This window comes from Sus scrofa, chromosome 5, assembly GCF_000003025.6.
Source record: "Sus scrofa isolate TJ Tabasco breed Duroc chromosome 5, Sscrofa11.1, whole genome shotgun sequence".
Taxonomy (NCBI): domain Eukaryota; kingdom Metazoa; phylum Chordata; class Mammalia; order Artiodactyla; family Suidae; genus Sus; species Sus scrofa.
Window position 1 is genome coordinate 63,088,513 of NC_010447.5, and position 21,396 is coordinate 63,109,908.

Genomic DNA, 21,396 nt, shown 5'->3' on the forward strand with positions numbered 1-21,396 from the left:
ATCTCAAGGTAAACAGAACTCTCAAAAGGAGTCCCGAAATGTCAGCTACTGAATCTTTATAACTATGCCAAGATCATTCACCTGGTATCCTATACACTAACCCTAGGAGTTTGGGACTTACACCCACAGTCCTGTGAGCAGAGTTGGGCTTTCCAGGAGCCTAGCTAATCACCATTAGAGCAAACCTACCGCTACCCACTATGAGATTGATTTGCTGTGTATTTAGAGATTAGGATATATTCTAATTAAAAAGACTCACGAATCTCTTTGCAAGGAGAAAGAAAGCATTTATTCACATCAAATATACACACAGATTAAACTGGAAGGTGTCATAGCAAATTTCACATCATATCAGATATTATTACTGCACAACTGAAAGAATTCCTAGTGACAAGCTTTTTCTACATACTACTTTTTAATTTCTTTGGAGTCCAGACCCTCCCCTCAAAATCACTGACCAAATGACAGTGGCTTGCAAGTCTAAAACAGTTCATTTTCTATTTTTCAGATAAATCACTGTACTCTGCTTAGACGAGGCTATGTTTAGTACCAATGAATGTGCAAATTTAGAGGTTTAACACATGCAACTTTATATACAGAGCAAAATGAGAAGGTGATTGGGAGTTGCACAACATTTTTAAAAAAGGAGAGATGGACCGTTGGAATGGAGCGACGTGCTAGAAGAAATGTGTGATCATGAACAAATGAAAGGATAATGGTTAATGAATACCGGGAAGCTGACTAAACAGCACGTATGAATATGTTTGGACAAAACTCTTCATCGTTCAAAACAAGAAGTCATTTTATAATGGCTCCGAAAACTAACAGCCTAAGGCCATGACTTGGAGATATCACGGTGCATATCAGAAGAAACATCTAAAATGGCCACAGGGGTTATCTGTGGGAAGTGGAAGGGGGAAGAAGGAGGGGCTGGGCAGAGTGGAGCGGGAAACCTCTTAGATTTCACTGTAAGCCTTGAATTCTCTTTATTTATTTTTATTTTTTATTTTTTTAGGGCTGCACCCACCGCATATGGAAGTTCCCCGGGCTAGGGGTTGAATCAGAGCTGCAGCTCCCAGCCTACTCCACAGCCACAGCAACGCTGGATCTGAGCTGTGTCTGCGACCACAGCTCGCAGCAATGCCAGATCCTTAACCCACTGAGCGAAGCCAGGGATCGAACCTGCATCCTCACAGAGACTACGTTGTGTTCTTAACCCGCTGAGCCACAGCAGGACCTCCTGAATTCTCTTTAAACCATGTGCATGTATTACTTTGGTAGAGATAAAGATGTAAAAAAACAACAACAACCCAAAGATAAATCTGGTAATTTGGGTGTGAAAGATACTCACCTATAATCATGTTTTTAAAAGTTGGATGGGGTGCCTAGAGGGTACTCAGTTATTTTGCTGTCAATTCAAGAATTGCTGCTGTGTCCTCTGCCCTCTTTCTCCTTGCATTTGAAATGAGTTTTTTTGGAAATACTAATTTGGATTGAGAGGAAGGGAGTAGCATCTTATGAAACTATTGGTTATTAGAGGCATAAAGTCTGGAAGGAGATTTAGAGGTAGAGGAAGAATAAAGGAATTAAGGAACTTAAGAAAAGGAAGGAAAGACAGGTGATAGCATCCTTAGGCAGGTAGGGTAAACAGAGAACTCTGCAAACCTAGGCTTACATATGGTTTCAAGAGAAAGTATTCAGATTCCTGAGAAGTCTGTCTTTACACGATAGGTGCTTATTTAGTTGTTATAATGGAAACTCAGGATTCCTATGCCCATGTATCCAGGAGTATTCCAACTAGCAGGCATCTGGCATTGTACTCTGCTCCAGATTCAGTCTCATAACTCCTTGTTTTCATAGCCTTTTTCTTTCTGCACCTTTTTTTTTTCCATTTAAAACCATCACCACTACCACCACCACCACCACCACCACCACAAAAAAGCCCTAGAATAAATGATCAGCTTTAACTCAGGTAGGACTAGAAGAAATGGTTTTAAATTGAATCTGGGAAGGAATTTAGAAAAAAATCCAATGACGGAAACATTTTAAAACAGACCGCATCTTTGCTTATCTCACATGGCTTTGTTTCAGAGGGAGGCAGACCAATTTTTACAAAGATTCCCAAATTTAGCATTCATCAGAAAGGAGAGAGCTTGTGAAAACAATGTTTGCCCCTCCCCCACCTCAGATTCTGATTCAGCAAGTTGGGGTGGGGTTCAGGAATTTGAATTTCTAACTACTTTCCAGAAGATGCTAATGCCACCAGCCTGGGGCCACACTTCAAAAATCTCTGGATTGAGTCTGTTTCTGAAATCCTCTGCTCTCCTCTATCTCTCATCTTTTTTCGAAGCGAGCTGCACTGGGAGTTCCCAGCATAGCTCAGCAGAAACAAATCTGACTCGCATCCATGAGGATGCAGGTTCAACCCCTGGCCTTGATCAGTGGGTTAAGGATCTGATGTTGCCTTGAGTTGTGGTGTAGGTTGAAGGTGTGGCTTGGATCTGGTGTTGCTGTGCCTTTGGTGTAGGTCGGCAGCTGCAGCTCCAATTTGACCCCTAGCCTGGGAACCTCCACATGACACACGGCTGTGGCCCTAAAAAGCTAAAAAAAGAAAAAGAGAGAAAGAAACAAGTTGCACTGGGTGGAGCCCTAAGAAATTCTGCTTGAGTCGGCTGCTTCCTATTTTCATACAACTGTACTGATACTGGTTTTTGACACAGAGACTTTGTTTTGGGAGCAGCTGGTAGAGTGTGTCATGTCCTCACTGAAAGCTGCCTCCAGAATTCCCTGCATGGACTGCCTTGCTTTATTCCTGATATCTTTCCCCAGGAGGGCATAGAGGAAGGGATTGAAGCAACTATTGGCAGAGGCTAGAGCAAGGGACACATGGTCCCAGGACGACAGAGCTTCCCCCAAAGGAGTCTCTGGGTCAACAAACAAAAACAGGACTCCAAAAATGTGGTATGGAGCCCAGCAGATGAGGAAAACAACCACCACCACCATAGCCACTCTCAGGGATTTGCTCCGAGACTTGGTGAAGCGGCTTCCACGAATTCGGAAGATAATGAGGCTATAACAGGCCACCATGACAATGAAAGGCAGCAGGAAACCCAGCACCAGCCTGGTGATGGTTATCACTACCTCGGGTGTTGGTGCTTGATGGCTGTAGACAAATTGGCTTAAATCATCAAAATCGTGGATATCTGGTGATAGATTGGATGTGTAAAAGGAATTACCAGAGGCGCTAGAGAAAAACTCTAAAGTATGGGCCTTATCCAGTGGTTTAGTTCTGTGATCTTCAACGGGAAACTCACTGGGGATTGCAGGTGAAAGCTCATCAGCAAGTTTAAATAAATTATAATGTGGATGTTGAGCAGATGATCTAGCTGAATCTGCAGCAGGTGTAGCTCCAGAAGGTCTTCGAGATACCTGAGACTGGAGGCCAGTGGTGTGAGGATAATCATTGGTTTGTAGAGAGAAAGAATCTAATCTATCATCCATGTTTCCAGGCAGCTCAGCAATGGAGTTGTTAAGAGACCTGTTTTCCAGGAGATCAAAAGTGAATTCTGAAAAATCTATTGGGCCGTAGAAACTGTAGCCACAAGTAGTGTGGTTGTCTATGGTGAACGTTTCCCGGTATATGAACACAGGTATACACATTACAAAAGCCATGGCCCAGATACATCCACAGATCATCAAGGCGGTCCGCACACTGCGATGTTTCTGGCACCAGATTGGCTTGAGTACCAAAAGACAGCGGTCCAGGCTGATGGCAGTCAGCAGGAAGACGCTGGCAAACATGTTGAGGATGATAATGGAGGGGATGAGCTTGCAAAGGAACCAGCCATAGGGCCAGTGTCCTTGGAGAGCCAAATGGACCAGGGAGAAGGCAAGGAGAGACAGCAGAGAAAGTCAGCCATGGTGAGGTGGAGAAACCAGACTGTGTTCACCGTCCGTTGCATCTTCAGACCAGCCACCCACAGCACCAGCCCGTTGCCTGGCAACCCCAGTAAGAAAGTGAAGCTGAGAATGACCATGGAGAGAATGATTTCAGGTTCATTCCAGGGCTGTGAGTGGAGGTTGGGGGAATTGGTCTCAGCAGAGAAAGACTCCATGGCTAAACGTCTATGAAAATATGAACAAAAATGTTAAAGCTAATTATCTTTTAAAAACATATTCTTAGAATTCTAACCTTCCCAATGTAAAGATGTAGAACTGTAAAACCCTCACACTGTTTTAGTTTATATTCCTTGACTTCACATTGGATCACACAAAAACTTTCTCTGGGAGTTCCCATTATGGTGCAGTGGAAACGAATCCGACTAATATCCATGAGGATGCAGGTTCAACCCCTGGCCTTGCTCAGTGGGTCAGGGATCTGGCGTTGCCATGAGTGGTGGTGTAGTTCTCAGACACGGTTCTGGATCTGGCATTGCCATGGCTGTGGCTGTGGCTGGCAGCTGTAGCTCCTATTCGACCCCTAGCCTGGGAACTTCCATACGCCGAGGATGCGGCCCTAAAAAAATAAATAAATAAAGCAAAAACAAAAGAAAACAAAAAAACATTTTCTGATACAGAGTTCCTGTTGTGGCTCATTGCGTTAAGAACGTGACTGCTATCCGTGGAGATGCAGGTTCGATCCCTGGCCTTGCTCAGTGGGTTAAGGATACAGCGTTGCCACAAGCTGCAGAGCTTAGGTCACAGATGTGGCTCAGGTCCGGTGTTGCCGTGGGCTGTGGTGTAGGCCAAGACCTACAGCTCCGGTTGGACCCCTAGCCCAGGAACTTCATATGCTTCAGGTGTAGCCATAAAAAACAAGTAAAAATTTTCTGATAGACAATTTAAAATCTTCTGTACTGATTTAAATGTGTATCAAATAACTTCATTTGGAAGTCCCTACCAATATAAATTTCTCCTCTTTCTTGCATTTTCTTTTTTTTTTTTTTTTTTTTTTTTTTTGTCTTTTTGCTATTTCTTTGGGCCGCTCCCACGGCATATGGAGGTTCCCAGGCTAGGGGTCAAATCGGAGCTGTAGTCACCAGCCTATGCCAGAGACACAGCAACGCTGGATCCGAGCCGCGTCTGCAACCTACGCTTGCCGGATCGTTAACCCACTGAGCAAGGCCAGGGACCGAACCCACAACCTCATGGTTCCTAGTCGGATTCGTTAACCACTGCGCCACGATGGGAACTCCTCTTGCACTTTTTATCTCTTATTTTCCACTGGTTCCTTTCCTCATCTAATATTGCTATTGAAAATGACCAAGTTAAAAGGACAGGTGAACAATGACTTCTTGACCAGAGGTTCCCAACCTGAGATCCACAAAAGGGCTTTAGGAAGCTCCATCACCACCTCATATTGATCTATAAAAATTTACATATTTTCATTTCTTTACATATTTTCATTTCTTTCAGGGCAGGAGGTCTATCGATTCCCTCTACCAGATTTTCAAAATATTCACCATCACAGAATAAGGTGCTCTAGACTCAATTGTTTCTTTTTTTTTTTTTTTTTTTTTTTGTCTTTTGTCTTTTTGTTGTTGTTGCTATTTCTTGGGCCGCTCCCTCGGCATATGGAGGTTCCCAGGCTAGGGGTTGAATCGGAGCTGTAGCCACCGGCCTACGCCAGAGCCACAGCAACGCGGGATCCGAGCCGCATCTGCAACCTACACCACAGCTCACGGCAACGCCGGATCGTTAACCCACTGAGCAAGGGCAGGGACCGAACCCGCAACCTCATGTTTCCTAGTCGGATTTGTTAACCACTGCACCACGACGGGAACTCCTCAGTTGTTTCTTTTACTCTTCTGTCTGTCTGTCTATCTTTTTAAGGCTATACCTGAAGCATATGGAGGTTCCCAGGCTAGGGGTCAAATTGGAGCTGTAACTGCTGGCCTACACCACTGCTCACAGCAATGCCGGATCCTTAACCCACTGAGCGAGGCCAGGGATTGAACCTGAGTCCTCATGGATACTAGTCAGATTTGTTTCTGCTGAGACATGACAGGAACTCCTCAGCTGTGTCTTTTAGATTCAACCTCATCTTTTTCTTTTGCTGTCAAATTTCTCAACGGTTGTTTACCCTCTTTGCATTGATTTCCTTACCACTTATCATCTTTCTTTCTTTCTTTCTTTCTTTCTTTCTTTCTTTCTTTCTTTCTTTCTTTCTTTCTTTCTTTCTTTCTTTCATGACTGTACCTACAGCATATGGAAGTTCCCAGGCCAGGGATCAAACCCTCACCTCTGCAGCAAACTGAGCTGCACCACAGTGGGAACGCCTATTATTTATTTCTTGTTTATTTACTTTGTAATGAATATAACTTGGGGAAAATAGCTTGGTTATCACAGAAGCAGAAAATATGCATGAAGAAAATGAGAAAGCATAAACAAGCAAAAATAAGAAAATAAAAATGTCATCTACTATTAGTGAGTGATTACTCCTTTAGCGCCTTAATTTACATCCTTCTAGATCTTCTTTCACACACATATGTGTATACTATATGTATGCATATTTTTTGTTAAGCAAAATTTATCAAAATTAGATTACACTGTGCATATTAGTTCTTCAATTTTTAGGATTGAGGTGAAATACAGATAACATAAAATATACCATCTTAACTATTTTTAAGTGCTCAGCAATGTTAGGTATATTTACATTATCGCACAGTTTCCAGAACTTTCTCAACTTGTAAATCGAAACTTTATACCTATTAGTCAATAACTCCTTACTTCCCTTTCCTCCAGCTCCCGGAAATCACCTTCCTGTTTTCAGTTTCTGTATTTGACTATTCTAGATAATCCACATAAAAGGTATCACATAGCATTTGTCTTTTTGTAACTGGCTTATTTCATTTGCAAAATGTCCTTAAGGGTCATCCATGTTGTAGCATGTGTCAGAATTTTCTTCCTTTTTCAGGTTGAACAATATTCCACCATAAGGTTGTACCACGTTTTGCTTATCCATTCATCATTGATGGACCTTTGCATTGCTTCCACATTTTGGCTATTGCGGATAATTCTGCTATGAACATGGGTGTAAAAGCTCATTTTCTTATATAAACTGCTTTCTTTTATCAACGAGCAGTCTCCACAATATGCAGTAAGATCGTACCTTAAAGGATAATCAGACTTGAGCCACTTTTTCCATCTATCCTCCAAATGCCCTTTAGAGATGATTTGTCAACAATTAGATCCAATCTAGGACCATACTTTGCTTCAAGAAGCTTTTTAATCTCTTAATTTAACTTAGTTTGTCTTTTCCAAGGACACTGGCTCATTTTGAGGTTTATTGTTCTTACCACTCATTTCTTGACCTTTGCAAGTGGTCTTTTGCCTCATCACTCTGCTGAAACTACATCCAGACAACAAATCCAAGCATCTTTTCCCCTGTCTAGCCTCCACAATATACATCTCATTTGATACACTGGTCCCTTACTACCCTCTTCTGGCCTTCCTTAATTTTCAACATTCTTGTAAACTTACTCTACTTTATGGCTTTCCTGAAAAAAATCACTATTCCAAGTTAATGCCATTTTCTATTCCTTGGCTAACACTGTTTCATTCTGTCTGGAATTACAGCCTCCCCCTTAACTTCCTCTTTCCTCCACTCTTAATTTCTCCCTGTTGAAATCCTAGCCATTCTTTAAGATCAAGCAAGCTCTAATGTATCTTCCTTGAAACCTCTCTTATAATCTCAATCATAATTTAATTCTTCAGCCTCCTGAAATTTTGTGTGGCGTGTGAGTTGAACTTCTTTTCATATTCTCTTTGGGATGATGCATTTTGTCTTGTGTTATTATTTTCATGGCTCTCCTACCCGTCCTAAATTTCATAATGGTAAAAAAGAGTCTTGTTCCCTAAATGCTTGTTTTATAGAATGTAGCGCATCTTGTGAAACCGAAAGATTAAAAATTATTTGAACAGATGGATGATCATTTTGGGGGGTTTACTTTTTTTTCCCTTTTTCAACTAAATTAAAAATTCTTAGTTTCATCCATTTAAACCAGTAAGGATGCTGTCACTTCTAACTTCCTTTTTCGTTTTCCAGTTCCCAGTTCTTACTGTCCAAAACAGCATTTTGTGTTTCCTTTCATAGGGATCCAAAATAATTTTGTGACTCAGAGGTCCTGCTGAGTCAACAAAATGCTGTCATAGGGATCAGCAGAAGTTAAGGAAAAACTGAGGCAACAAAATAATAAAAAGCCTCAGGAGTGGCCCTAGAAAAAGGCAAAAGGTCAAAGAACAAAACAAAACAATAAAAACAGAAGTGATGCTCATTTTCCTTCTGTAGCTGTGCTTATTCCAAAATTCAAGTCTTGTCAGGGGAACTTCCTGTTGCCCGTGGCAGCTACCTTGATTCACTGTCCTATGCACATATTTATGAAAAGACCCATAAAATATTGGGAGAAGGATAGAGTCATAGAATTCTAGGACTGAAAGGAAAGTGTTAGCAATCATCTCTGTTTTTTTTTTTTTTTGGCCATGCTTCAGGTATATGGAATTTCCCAGGCTGGGGTTGGAACTCTTGCCACAGCAGCGACCGAAGCCACAGCATTGACAATGTCCAATAGCAATCATCTCTTCTTGTCTTTATTTATTTATTTATTTATTTATTTTAGGGCCCCACCCATGGTATATGGAAATTCCCAGGGTAGGGGTCGAATTGGAGCTATAGCTGCCGGCCTACACCACAGCCACAGCCATGAGGGATCTGAGCCTACACCACAGCTCACAGCAACACCAGAGTCTTAACCCACTGCGTGAGGCCAGGGATCAAACTGAGTCCTCATGGATACTAGTCGGTTTTGTTTCTGCTATGCCACAACAGGAACTCCCTTCTTGACTTTATTTTTATTTTGCAGTTTTGACACTGAAATTCAGCAACTTAGGTGACTTTCACATATTCACAACTAGGAGGGTTTTCAAATCCTAGTTCCAATGAAGTCAGGACAATAGTCTTTTTACTATAAATAATCACATAACTGAAAAGCCTTTGGCATTGCTAAGAAAAAGAAAGATACAGTGAATTATATTTTAAATAACACATAGTATCTGTCTTGTAATGAAAGCATTATGTATATATATGCATATAAGTATATATGTGTGTGTGCGTGTGTGTGTGTGTGTGTATCATACCGATTTTTTTAGGCTGAACCTGGGACATATGGATGTTCCCAGGCTAGGGTTTGAATTGGAGCTACAGCTGCCAGTCTGTACCACAGCCACAGCAATGTGGGATCCAAGTCACATCTGCAACCTACCCCACAGCTCAAGGCAATGCTGGATCTCCAACCCACTGAGCAAGGCCAGGGATCAAACCTGCATACTCCATGGATGCTAGTCGGGTTTGTTGCCACTGAGCCACAATGGGAACTCTGAAAGTATATATGAATCTGAGTCTAACCTTTTAGAATAAGATAACTTTCTATATTTCTCCAAATGTTTTAGCTAAAAGGTATTTTACCTTTTTTTTTTTAAGTTTTGAATACTGAGTTAGCTGACAGTAATTAAAAAGATAAATGAAATCCTGAAACTAAAATTCAACTATAATGGAGAAAAGAAGATTCCAGAGTCAAATACTAATGATAGGATGACAGAATCAGTAGTAATAAGGAACGAGCAAAAAAGAAAAAGAAAAGAGAAAAAGAGGAAATGGAATGAGAAAATATATATATAGTAAGAAAAAACAGGCAATTGATGATTTGAAAAACAAAACTATTAGGGAAAGCTGGAACCAAGGGACAGAAGGAGGAACAGTCAATTTAAGAGAGGGAAATGACACGAAAATGTAATATTCATTCCAGGATGAATATATCAAGAGCAAATTTAAATAGAATGTGGAATATTTAGAAAAAAGGAAAAGGTAGGCATGGATAAAACAGAAGAAATAAAAGCTGGGGAAGGAATAAGGTGAAATAAAAAATTATTATTATTGTTGTAATATCTATCTCTTTTGTCTATAATAAGAAAAACAAGCTAGGCACGAGTCATCAGACAGATCTCCATTTTCTTACCCCAAACCTGAGATTGTAGCTGAAGCCTTCCGCACCCGATCTGGAGGTCCCCACACGTCTTGCCTTGTGCCCACACTTAACCACACTCAAGTCCTAAAGTCTGTTTAGGAAATTTGCTCAGCTCTTCCTCTTTCCCTCTTTCTTCATTTTTGACGATAACTTAAACCCAACACTTTTGACAACAATCTGACTCCACAGGAAGAGTTTCAAAGTTGAGTCATTTCTAAATGTCTTAGATAAGGCAAGTTAAAAAAAAAAAAAAAAAGCAGAAGTCAGAGAGCATAGTTTTCAGAGGTTTTCTGCAGGACACGGAGTGTTGTCAGAGAGGGAGCATTCGTGTACATAAGCTTCTCACTTAACAGATTTCTTTTTCTTTTTTTCTTTTTTTTTGGTCTTTTTAGGGCCACAGCCGCAGCACGTGGAAGTTCCCAGGCTAGGGGTCGATGCTGTATCACCAGCCTGTGCCACAGCCACAGCAATGCAGGATCCTTAACCCACTCAACGAGGCCAGGGATTGAACCTGCGTCCTCGTGAAGACTAGGCAGATTCGTTTCTGCTGAGCCACAGTGGAACGCCTCACTTTATAGGTTTTTTTCTTTTGTTTTGTTTTAGAAATTCACACAAATGACCCTCTGGTATGTGAGAGGAGGGGTGGGAAGTGGATGGTGGAAAGACCTGCCTAACTCCATGCAATGAATCTCAAATAACATCTCTTAGGTGCGTAAGGTGTGTAAAAGAATGCGTCATGCCAAAATCAGATAAATGAAGCTATGTCCTTATCGCTAGAGATTCACAGTCTGGTGGGAATATGCACACACAAAACAAAAAAACTGTAGCACAGTCCAGGCTAGAGTGATAGAAATAGCAGCAGAAATAAAATAGTAGAAAATAACAGGTAATATTTAGCTTGGGGCAATCTAGGAAAATCTTAAAGTAAAAATAAGATCTGTTAGAAATAAGACCTGTTAGAAATAAGATCTAAGAGGCAGATCCTTCAAGAATTATGGGACTTCAGAGTTCTGTGATGCAGCAGGTTAAGGATCTGGCATTGTCACTGCAGTGGCTGGGATCGCTGCTGTGGCTCTGGTTCAATCCCTGGCCTGGGAATTTCCACATGCTACAAACATAGCAACAACAAAGAATCATGGAACTTCTCTATAAAGAGGTGACAAGTCGTTTAAAGTGTTTAAATGGGGCATAGTTAGAGGCAGGTGGGCAGGAGAGTGCTTTGGCACTGGAGAACAGGCGCCCGGTCTAGTTAATTAGGTTAATTAATTAAATTAGTTAATCAGATTAGCTAATTTCCTACATTAACTCTTTTCATCGCAAAGAAGTGCAGAAGATGGAAGCAATTATTCCTGCTTAAAGGAGACATTGAAAAGAATTCTTGGAGTTCCCGTCATTGTTCAGTGGTTAATGAATCCAACTAGGAACTATGAGACTGTGGGTTGGATCCCTGGCCTTGATGTAGGCTGGCAGCTGTAGCTCCAATTGGACCCCTAGCCTGGGAACCTCTATATGTCGCAGGAGCGGCCCTAGCAAAGATAAAAAGACAAAAAAAAAAAAAAAAAAAAGGAAAATAATTCTCACTCACATTATCCTCTTATATATAAGCATGTGAAATAAGATTTATTTGGGTCGAATGTATTTGAACACTCTTGCCTATGGTAAAGTCTTCAGTCCATACTAATCAATTTACTGTCTAAACCATGATATTTTCTCTTCTCCTTTGCAGTCAAATTACCACAGAATATTTGTGAGGCACAAAGACCAAAGAAAAATGTATAACTCCATGCAATGAGTTGAGTTTTACTTAGATGTTTATTTATTTCCATTATTATCTACTTGTAAGAGTAGTATATATTTATAAAAAAGATTAATTGACATATTACAGAAGTATAAAGGATAAAAGAATGAAAGTTTTCATTTCCAATTCCACCGTCTGGAAGTATTTTTTTTTTTTTTTTTGGTCTTTTTGTCTTATTGGGGCCGCACCTGCAGCATATGGAGGTTCCCAGGCTAGGGGTGCTATTGGAGCTGTAGCCACCGGCCTACACCACAGCCACAGCAACACCAGATCCGAGCCGTATCTGCAGCCTACACTACAGCTCACAGCAATGCTGGATCCTTAACCCGCTGAGCAAGGCCTGGGATCGAACCTGCAACCTCATAGTTCCTAGTTGGATTCGTTTCCGCTACGCCATGGTGGGAACTTCAACTTTTTTTCCTATAGATTAGTATTCATTCCTTGTGAACTTCTTCTAGGCATAACACACATTTTAAACAAAAACATGGATGGACCTAGAGATTATCATTCTTTTCATTTACCGTTTAATACTACCAGGACATAATTGTTCACATCATATTTTTAAAGTTACTCACATTATACCATTTAGTCAATTATTCTTCTCTTCATGAATATTGTTTTTATCCAATTTTAAAGCAGTTATAAATGATATTTCAATGGGCACTCTTATATTTTACCCATCTATGAATATTTCTGTAGAATAGTTTCCTAGGATTGTAAGAGCTAAATCTAAGAGTATGGGCATTTGCCTTTCTTTTTCTTTTTAAGGCTGCACTAGTGGCAGAGTTCCCGGGGTTGGAGGTTGAATCAGAGCTGCAGCTGCAGGCCTACACCACAACCACAGCAACACCAGATCTGAGCCTCATCTGCAAACTACACCGCAGCTTGCGGCCATGCTGGATCCATAACTCACTGAGTGAGGCCAGAGATAGAACTGGCATCCTCATGGACCCTATGTTGGGTTCTTAACCCACTGAGCCACAATGGGAAATCTTGCATTTACATTTTTGAAAGCTACGGCATTTCCCACTGAAGAGACTTCACCAATTTACAGTCCCACCCACGGTGGCAGATATTCTACTCGGAAAAATAAGGTCTTTATCATCAAGTTCAGTGTCATAAACAAGTACTCTGCTCTTACTCTAGACACTATGCTTTACACTGTAGGAGATGCAGGAGCAGTGAGAGCTGTGTGTATATAGTTATAGAACACTAAGTGCTGCTAACAGGGCAGCTCTGGGAACCTGCAAGTGGGAAAGACATGCCGCTGAAGGACACGGGAAGATGATGCACTGAAGAGGGAGCCCTTGATGGGGGCTTTAAGAATGGGAAGAGGAGTTCCCGTCGTGGCGCAGTGGTTAACGAATCCGACTAGGAACCATGAGGTCGCGGGTTCGGTCCCTGCCCTTGCTCAGTGGGTTAACGATCTGGCGTTGCCGTGAGCTGTGGTGTAGGTTGCAGACGCGGCTCGGATCCCGCGTTGCTGTGGCTCTGGCGTAGGCCAGTGGCTACAGCTCCGATTCGACCCCTAGCCTGGGAACCTCCATATGTCTTGGGAGCGGCCCAAGAAATAGCAACAACAACAACAACAAAAAGACCAAAAAAAAAAAAAAAAAAAATGGGAAGAAACTTGGCAGATGCTAATAGTGCTGTAAAAAAATAATTTATCTGTCTCTGCCCTGCCAGACTGAGTTTGTTCCTAACTCCAATGCCTGCTACCATGCCTGTAATAACACATGTCTGGGGCACCCATGAATGAATGAATGAAAGGATGAAGGTTGGGTTGAAAAGGATGTTGGCTTTTGAATATAATTCAGAGAATTGATTTGAGTCTTTCAAGTTGTTTCTGGGGTGGACCCAGTTTCCCTGATTCCTCTTTCTATAAAGATTATAAAGCAGTGAAAACCAGTTAGAGAACTTCCAGCTGTAGGACTTGAGGAAATTACTGAAAACACCCTGTAAATAGGGTTTCTGTTTCTGGGTGGTTTCTGTCCTTTCTCATAAAGTACTAGTTGTTTTCTGGTGTAATGTGGAAAATTGGGGGAATTTTACATGATCCTCTTCTGTTTTGTTCCTTTTTAACATCTAGTTGTAAATTTCTAAGCAGAGATCAGATGCTTTGGAAAGAATGAAATTTTGAATATATATTGCAAACAGCCATATTAAAACCTTTTATGAGTCACTGCTGAGCTCTACATTTTCTTTTTCTTTTTTTTATCTTTTTAGGGCCACACCTGCGGCATATGGAAGTTCCCAGGCTAGGGGTGGAATTGGAGCTACAGCTGCCATCCTACACCACAGCCACAGCAACACCAGATCTGAGCCGGGTCTTCGACCTACACCACAGCTCATGGCAATGCCAGATCCTTAACCCACTGAGCGAGTCAGGGATCAAACCCAAATCCTCACAGAGACAATGTTGGGTCTTTAAACCATTGAGCCACATGGGAACTCCGAGACTGAACGAGGGCAATATGAACACATATTAAGGTGGAGGTGAGCCCCACCTGTGTGGATGACACAGGTAAAGTGGTTAGGCTGGAGTGAAAAGGACACACAAAGGAGCCATAGGAGATATGCAGAGATCCTCAGTTTGAATCCCAGCTCTGCCATTTATCAATTGTGTGATTATTCAGAAGTTATTGAAACCCTGTCTTTTCATTTACTTACCTGCAAAACAAGGATTAGGTCATATTTTATTTACTGATACTCAAGTCCCTTCCCATTCTTCCTTATTCTCTGTTTGAAGCCTGGATACTATATTTTCTAGCCCTTCTTTCTATCGGGGTCTGAAGAGGCTCTGCCAGAGGGGCAGATCCACGTGCTCTTGGGAAGTGAAGAGAAAAGGGAATCATTGCATTTGATTCTGGAACTGAGTTTGTGCACAGAGATTGCAAGTACATTAAAAAAATAAAAAAGCACAAACCCTAAAAGAAATAAACATTAAAAATATTAAACTGCACCAGAGACTGAAAGGGGAGTTGTTTAGTTTCTGGCTCCTGCAGCAGCAGACAGGTCTTACGGGCTCTTGCGACTGAGTTGGCAGGTGTGGCCTTGGCAGCTGCTGGTGACTGTGGGCTCTGGCAGGATTACTGATTTCAGCAGAGGCCGCAGCCCTGTGAAAATTTCTCTTCTGATTTTAGGGAAGTAGTCTCCTGCAGTTGTATTATCTTCTCCCCCTTTATTGCTCTAGTCCTTCCAACACTTTTGTAATCAAGTCCATATATATGTATACACACACACACACATCTCTCTCTCTCTCTCTCTCTCTCTCTTCTCTCTCTCTCTCTCTATATATATATATACATACATATATATATATATATATATATATATATATATATTGCTTTTTAGGGCTTCACCCGTGGCATATGGAAGTTCACAGGTTAAGGGTCAAATTGGAGCTGCAGCTGCCAGCCTTCACCACAGCCACAGTGACACAGGAGAGATCGAAGCCACATCTGTGACCTACACCACAGCTCACAGTAATGGCGGATTCCCCAACCCACTGAATGAGGCCAGGGATCGAACCCGCATCCTCATGGATACTAGTCAGATTCGTTTCCACTGCACCATAGTGGGAATTCCAATCAAGTCCTTATGTTAAATACCCTGTTTGTTTCTATTTATATTAAATACCCTGTTGGTTTCTATTTTCTTGGCTGGGCAATGAGGGGGGAATATTCATTGTACCTACTCTACAGGACTGCTAGGAGTAAATCAATTAATACACACAAAGCACTTATGACAGTGCTGGCCCATAAGCATTCAATAAATGCTAGCAATTATTATGTCAAAAAAACTAATGTGGCTCCCAGTTGCTTATTGTGTCAAAACTATTTCTCCTCCCATCTTGGATTTGTAGCAAATAATTTGCGGAATGTTCCCGTCCCATTAAGTCACATCCTTTCTGTCAAATCAAATCCCGACTCATAGCCCGTAAGGATGTAGATAAGACAATTAGACACACTCTCTACTCCTTATAGTATAGCTGCCTAATTATGCACATAGCTATAATAAAACAAAGTAGGAGCAAAAATCAAAGAACAAAGCCACCCAGAAATTAAAAAGTAATTAATTTGAAAGGTAATTAAAACAACCTCCAATTAATCCCATTATAATAACAAATATCTGATACACTGATGCCTGGACCTTGAAAGAATCCAGCCAGATTTGGCATGATAAATCATTCAAATCGGAGCAGCTTAAAAAAACAACTTAAACCTTTATTTTTTCCTATCGATTTAATGATTATTGACTTTCTATGGTATGTATCTAGGGCAGCCAGCCAAGGAAGGGAGATTGAAATGGAAGCAAACTGAATTGTGACTTTAGCTGCATGAAACCTAAACTGGAAAAGGGACAAGGGACAAGGCTTCAGTTTGTGTTCATCTAGTCTAACAAGAAGCTATAGGAATGTTTTTTGGGAGAAGAGGATTCAGGATTATTGGGGGTAAATGGCTCTCATAAATGTAAGTCTAGTTAAATTTTTGAGTAAATTTTGATGGATTTCTTAGGTTAGCTATCCTACTTGTGCATTATTAGAAAATATTTTTTCGGGGAGTTCCCGTCGTGGCTCAGTGGTTAATGAATCCGACTAGGAACCATGAGTTTGCGGGTTCGGTCCCTGGCCTTGCTCAGTGGGTTAAGGATCCGGCGTTGCTGTGGCTCTGGTGTAGGCCAGCAGCAACAGCTCCGATTAGACCCCTAGCCTGGGAACTTCCATATGCTGTGGTAGCGGCCCTTGAAAAGGCAAAAAAAAAAAAAAAAAAAAAGAAAAAAGAAAAAAAAAAAAACAAAGTGTCTTTTCTATTTCTTTCCTTTGCCTTTTCTTCCCTATTTCATTTCCGCTAGAATGTGGGCAAAGCAAGTGGTAATATAAAATCATACTGGGTTAAAACCACTTGTTGGAGTTCCCGTCGTGGCGCAGTGGTTAACGAATCTGACTAGGAACCATGAGGTTGCAGGTTCGATCCCTGCCCTTGCTCAGTAGGTTAAAGGATCTGGCGTTGCCGTGAGCTGTGGTGTAGGTTGCAGACGCGGCTCAGATCCTACATTGCTGTGGCTCTGGTATAGGCTGGTGGCTACAGTTCCGATTCGACCCCTAGCCTGGGAACCTCCATATGCCGAGGGAGAGGCCCTAGATAAAGCAAAAACAAAAACAAAAAACAAAACAAACAAAAAAACCACTTGTTTTTTCCTTCTGTATAGGGAAAACCCTATGTCTCCATCTCTTGTGTGTTTCCTTTACTTTCCTACAGCTGCCATCTCACTTCTGACCCTTGTGGTTTTCAAATGTATGGTTGCCCCACCCCCAGTCAAACAATTCTGCAACACCTCTTGGGTGTCCTCTAATTTAACTCAATTCTGATACTATCTTCTGGGAGATAGCATCACAGCCCACATAAGCTTGCTCCCCACTTTGGAGGCCAAACTCAAGTAGTAGATCCCCAGGTAACCCACAATGTCTGTCTGTCTTGGCTACAAATCGGACCTTCCCATGACTTTCTTCCCCTTGGATCTGATGATTTGCCAGAGTAGCTCACAGGCTCTGGGGAACACTTATTTAGGTTTACCAGTTACTTAAAAATATGATAAAGGACACAGATAAACAGTTGAATGAAGAGACACATAAAGCGAGGTCTGGGAGGATCCTAAGCGTGGAAGCTTCTGTCTCCCTAGGGTTGGGGTGCGTCATCTCTCAGTAGATGGAGGTATCAACTAACCTGGAAGTTCTCTGAACCCCATACCTTTGGAAATCTTGAGGGAGGCTTCATCACACTGGCATGATCCATTATTTACTCCATTTCTAGCCCTTCTCCTTTCTCAGGAGAATGGGGGAATGGGGCTGAAAATTCCAAGTTTCTAATAATGGCTTGGTCTTTCCAGAGCTTTCATTCAGGAGTCATCCAGGAGCCCACCCAGAGTCACTTTGTTAGAACCAAAGACACTCCCATCCCCAGGAATTACAAGGGTTTCAAAAGCCTTGTGTCAGGAACTGGAGTCAGAGACCAACTATTAGAATAAAAGAGGGAACTCCTGGAGTTTCCGTCGTGGCTCTGGGGAAACAACCCAACTAGGAACCATGAGGTTGCTGGTTCAACCCCTGGCCTCGCTTTAGTGGGTTAAGGATCCAGCATTGCCATGAGCTGTGGTGTAGGTTGCAGACGCTGCTTGAATCCTGAGTTGCTCTGGCTGTGGCGTAGGCTGGTGGCTGGAGCTCTGATTCGACCCCTGGCCTGGGAACCTCCATGTGTTGAGGGTACCGCCCTCAAAAGACAAAAGACAAAAAAAGAAAAAAGAAAACTAATCAGTGTACACTCTTGTTTTATATGTGTTTTTGTTTAAAGACATCTTATTCAATATATACTGTCAATTCATTAACACTGACCTCTCTGCCCACAGCACTATAATTCATGCCCAAGTGAGATTAACCAACACACACATTTCCTCTGTAAGGCACAACCTTCCTGTGCTTAGGGACACCATACAGCACTTCAGCATTATGATGGGGGGTGGGGGGAGAGTCATTTTAAACAGTAAAGTCTCCAAGAAGTAGAATAGAAATGCAAAGAACTTGGCACTAAATAGACTGCAAAGGACACTCCTTTATGATAAGAGAGCTGAAACAAGAAGGCAGAGGGCCACCCTGATTGACCTCAGCCAAGGATGCACTTGTCCAGTGACTCATTTTTTTGCCACCATGTGCATGTCCAGGAGTGATGGTGAATATTGATTTGGGGGTTACGAATAAATTTAAGCAAATAGGCAGATTCACAAATATTGCAATCTGTGAATAATGAGGGTCTACTGTAATTGCTATAATGTTTATACATTTGTTCATTTTCTAGATGGAGATGTTAGGGCAGAATTGCATATCAGTTAAGGAACTGGGCTTAGAGATGCTTAGATCTATGTTTTCCACTTGTGACAGTGGACAATAATTACTTAATCACACTATATCAGTTTCTTCACCTGCACAATGAGCAGGATAATAATAGTACATATCTGTTGTGAAGATTAATGATATACAGCACACAAGCATGCAGAATATTACTCAGTGCATAATAAAATGCTAGTCATTACTAGCATGCAATAGGCACAGAAATACTCATCATACATGCAAACATCTATATTTAAGGTATAGATAGCTGCTGTGTTGATATCAAACATTTTAAGGTTTCTCTCCTGACACTTAAATATTGGATGACCTTTCTGGTTTGGTTTTGTTTTTTCTTTTTTGGTCGCACCATGGCATAGGGAAGTTCCAGGGCCAGGGATGGCATCTGAGCCACAACTGTGACCTGTGTCAAAGATGCAGCAATGATGAATCCTTAACCCACTGCACCACAATGGGCACTCCCAATGACCTTTCTGTATCTCAGCATATTTTTTAATGAAAATGGGGATAATACTACCCACCGAGCAAGACTGTTGTGAGAAATGAATGATATAGTGTATACGAAAGCATTTTGTAATCTTTTTTTTTTAAATTTTTTATTTTTTTGTCTTTTTGTTGTTATTGTTGTTGTTGTTGTTGCTATTTCTTGGGCCGCTCCCTCGGCATATGGAGGTTCCCCGGCTAGGGGTCGAATCAGAGCTGTAGCCACTGGCCTACGCCAGAGCCACAGCAACTCGAGATCCGAGCCACGTCTGCAACCTACACCACAGCTCACGGCAATGCCAGATCGTTAACCCACTGAGCAAGGGCAGGGACCGAACCCGCAACCTCATGGTTCCCAGTCGGATTCGTTAACCACTGCGCCACAACGGGAACTCCAGCATTTTGTAATCTTAAAGGTACTATATAAATATCAGGTAATACTGTCATTATTATTGTTATGCAGAATGTGTGTTGTTGAAATCCATAACTAACAACTTAGTGGGAGTTCCTGTTGTGGTGCAGCAGAAATGAATCTGACTAGTATCCATGAGGATGAGGGTTCCATCCCTGGCCTCACTCAGTGGGTCGGTGATCCAGCATTGCTATGAGCTGTGGTGTAGGCTGGCAGCTACAGCTCTGATTTAACCCCTAAAAAACCTAACAACTTACTTATTTCGCATATCACTTAAAAATTTTTTGACCTCACCCATGGCGCATGGACGTTCCTGAGCCAGGAATCAGACCCGAGCCACAGCAGTGACAACACTGGATCCTTAACCTGCTGAGCCACCAGGGAATTCCCCTCGTATCATCTTTTTAATTTTATTGAGGTGTATAACCCATTTGAAACAATGTTTATAATAAATACGTGCATTTTGGAGTTTCCATTGTGCCTCAGTGGGTTAAGGACCTGATGTTGTCTCTGAGAGGATGTGGGTTTGATCCCTGGCTTCACTCAATGGATTAAGGATTCAGTGTTGCCATAAGCTGCAGCGTAGGCCACAGCTGCAGCTCTGATTTGACCCCTAACCCAGGAGCTTTTCCATATACTACAAGTGTGGCTGTAAAAAGAAAAAAAATCACATAATTAAAAAAAAAGCAAGTGCATTTAAAATAATTAATAAAGCGACTACCCATGAGCTTACCATCCAGTTTTAGAAGCAGAATGCTACCAGTGCCCCTGGAAGTCCCTTTGTGCTCACCCTCATCACTTTCCCTCATACCCCCACCCGAGAATCCACAGTTGGGAATTTTGTGTTTATCATTTTCTTACGTTTTATATATGACTTTGCCATTTGACCGTATTTTCCCAAAGTATAAAATTTTAAATTTGTCTATTTTTAAACATTGTCCAAATGGACCATTCTGTTTTATCTTTTATTAACTTACTTTTTTCTCCTCTCAACATTACCTTTTTTGATCTATGTTGATGTACATAGCAAGTGGTTCATTCATATCCAAAATTTACACTATCCTGTTATATGCATATACTGCAAGTGATTTGTTCTAATGGTGGGCATGTATTTCCAATGTCTAGCTGTTATAAATGATAAACAATGCTGCAATGACATTCTTGTGCATTTTTTCCAAACACATTCAGACCTTGGGTTTATGTTTGCGCCTAGGGTGTATATTTGCACTATAGTTTAAATATTTCACATGTAGAGTATATATATACATATATATAATATATTTCAGTGGAGAGTTCTTGGTCTGAGCATTTTCAACTTTACTAGATATTGCCTGCCCAACTCCCACCTGCTCTTATTGCCTGCACATCCTTGCCAGGATATTGGTTAATATCCTGGATATTAATGGATTTAAAAATTTTTTGACAACCTGGATTGTGAGAAGTTCTTCCTAGACTCTTCATTAAATAAAGCGATTACTCTGGAAATCATGTATTTCCTTAGTAAGTCACCGGCAAGCTCTAGTAACTATAGTAGAGAATAGAAATTCTTTCTCCTAGACTTGTGTTTGGCGGTGCCATGCTAGATGACGGAGTTGGGAAGAAAATCAGATACCTCTAGCTTTCGAGTCCGATCCTTCTCCTAAATATATCCGGCATCTGCCACATCCCTCACGGCTGGGATGGAGTAGAGAGTCTCAAAGGACGAGTTCTTGCTCTATTCTTCCTTGGGGCCAAATCCTTATCTGTGTCCTTAAAGGTGTTAGGACTTGGACATCTAGGA

The 21,396-nt window shown here is 41.5% G+C and overlaps 1 protein-coding gene across 1 annotated transcript; it reads right to left on the reverse strand.

Moving 5' to 3' along the window:
• C3AR1 (complement C3a receptor 1) lies at nt 266-10,238 on the reverse strand. Its single transcript, XM_021092394.1, is given in 3 exon segments — nt 266-3,887; nt 3,890-4,125; nt 10,014-10,238. Coding segments are annotated over 2 exon segments (1,428 nt in total). The 5' UTR covers nt 4,116-4,125; nt 10,014-10,238; the 3' UTR covers nt 266-2,685.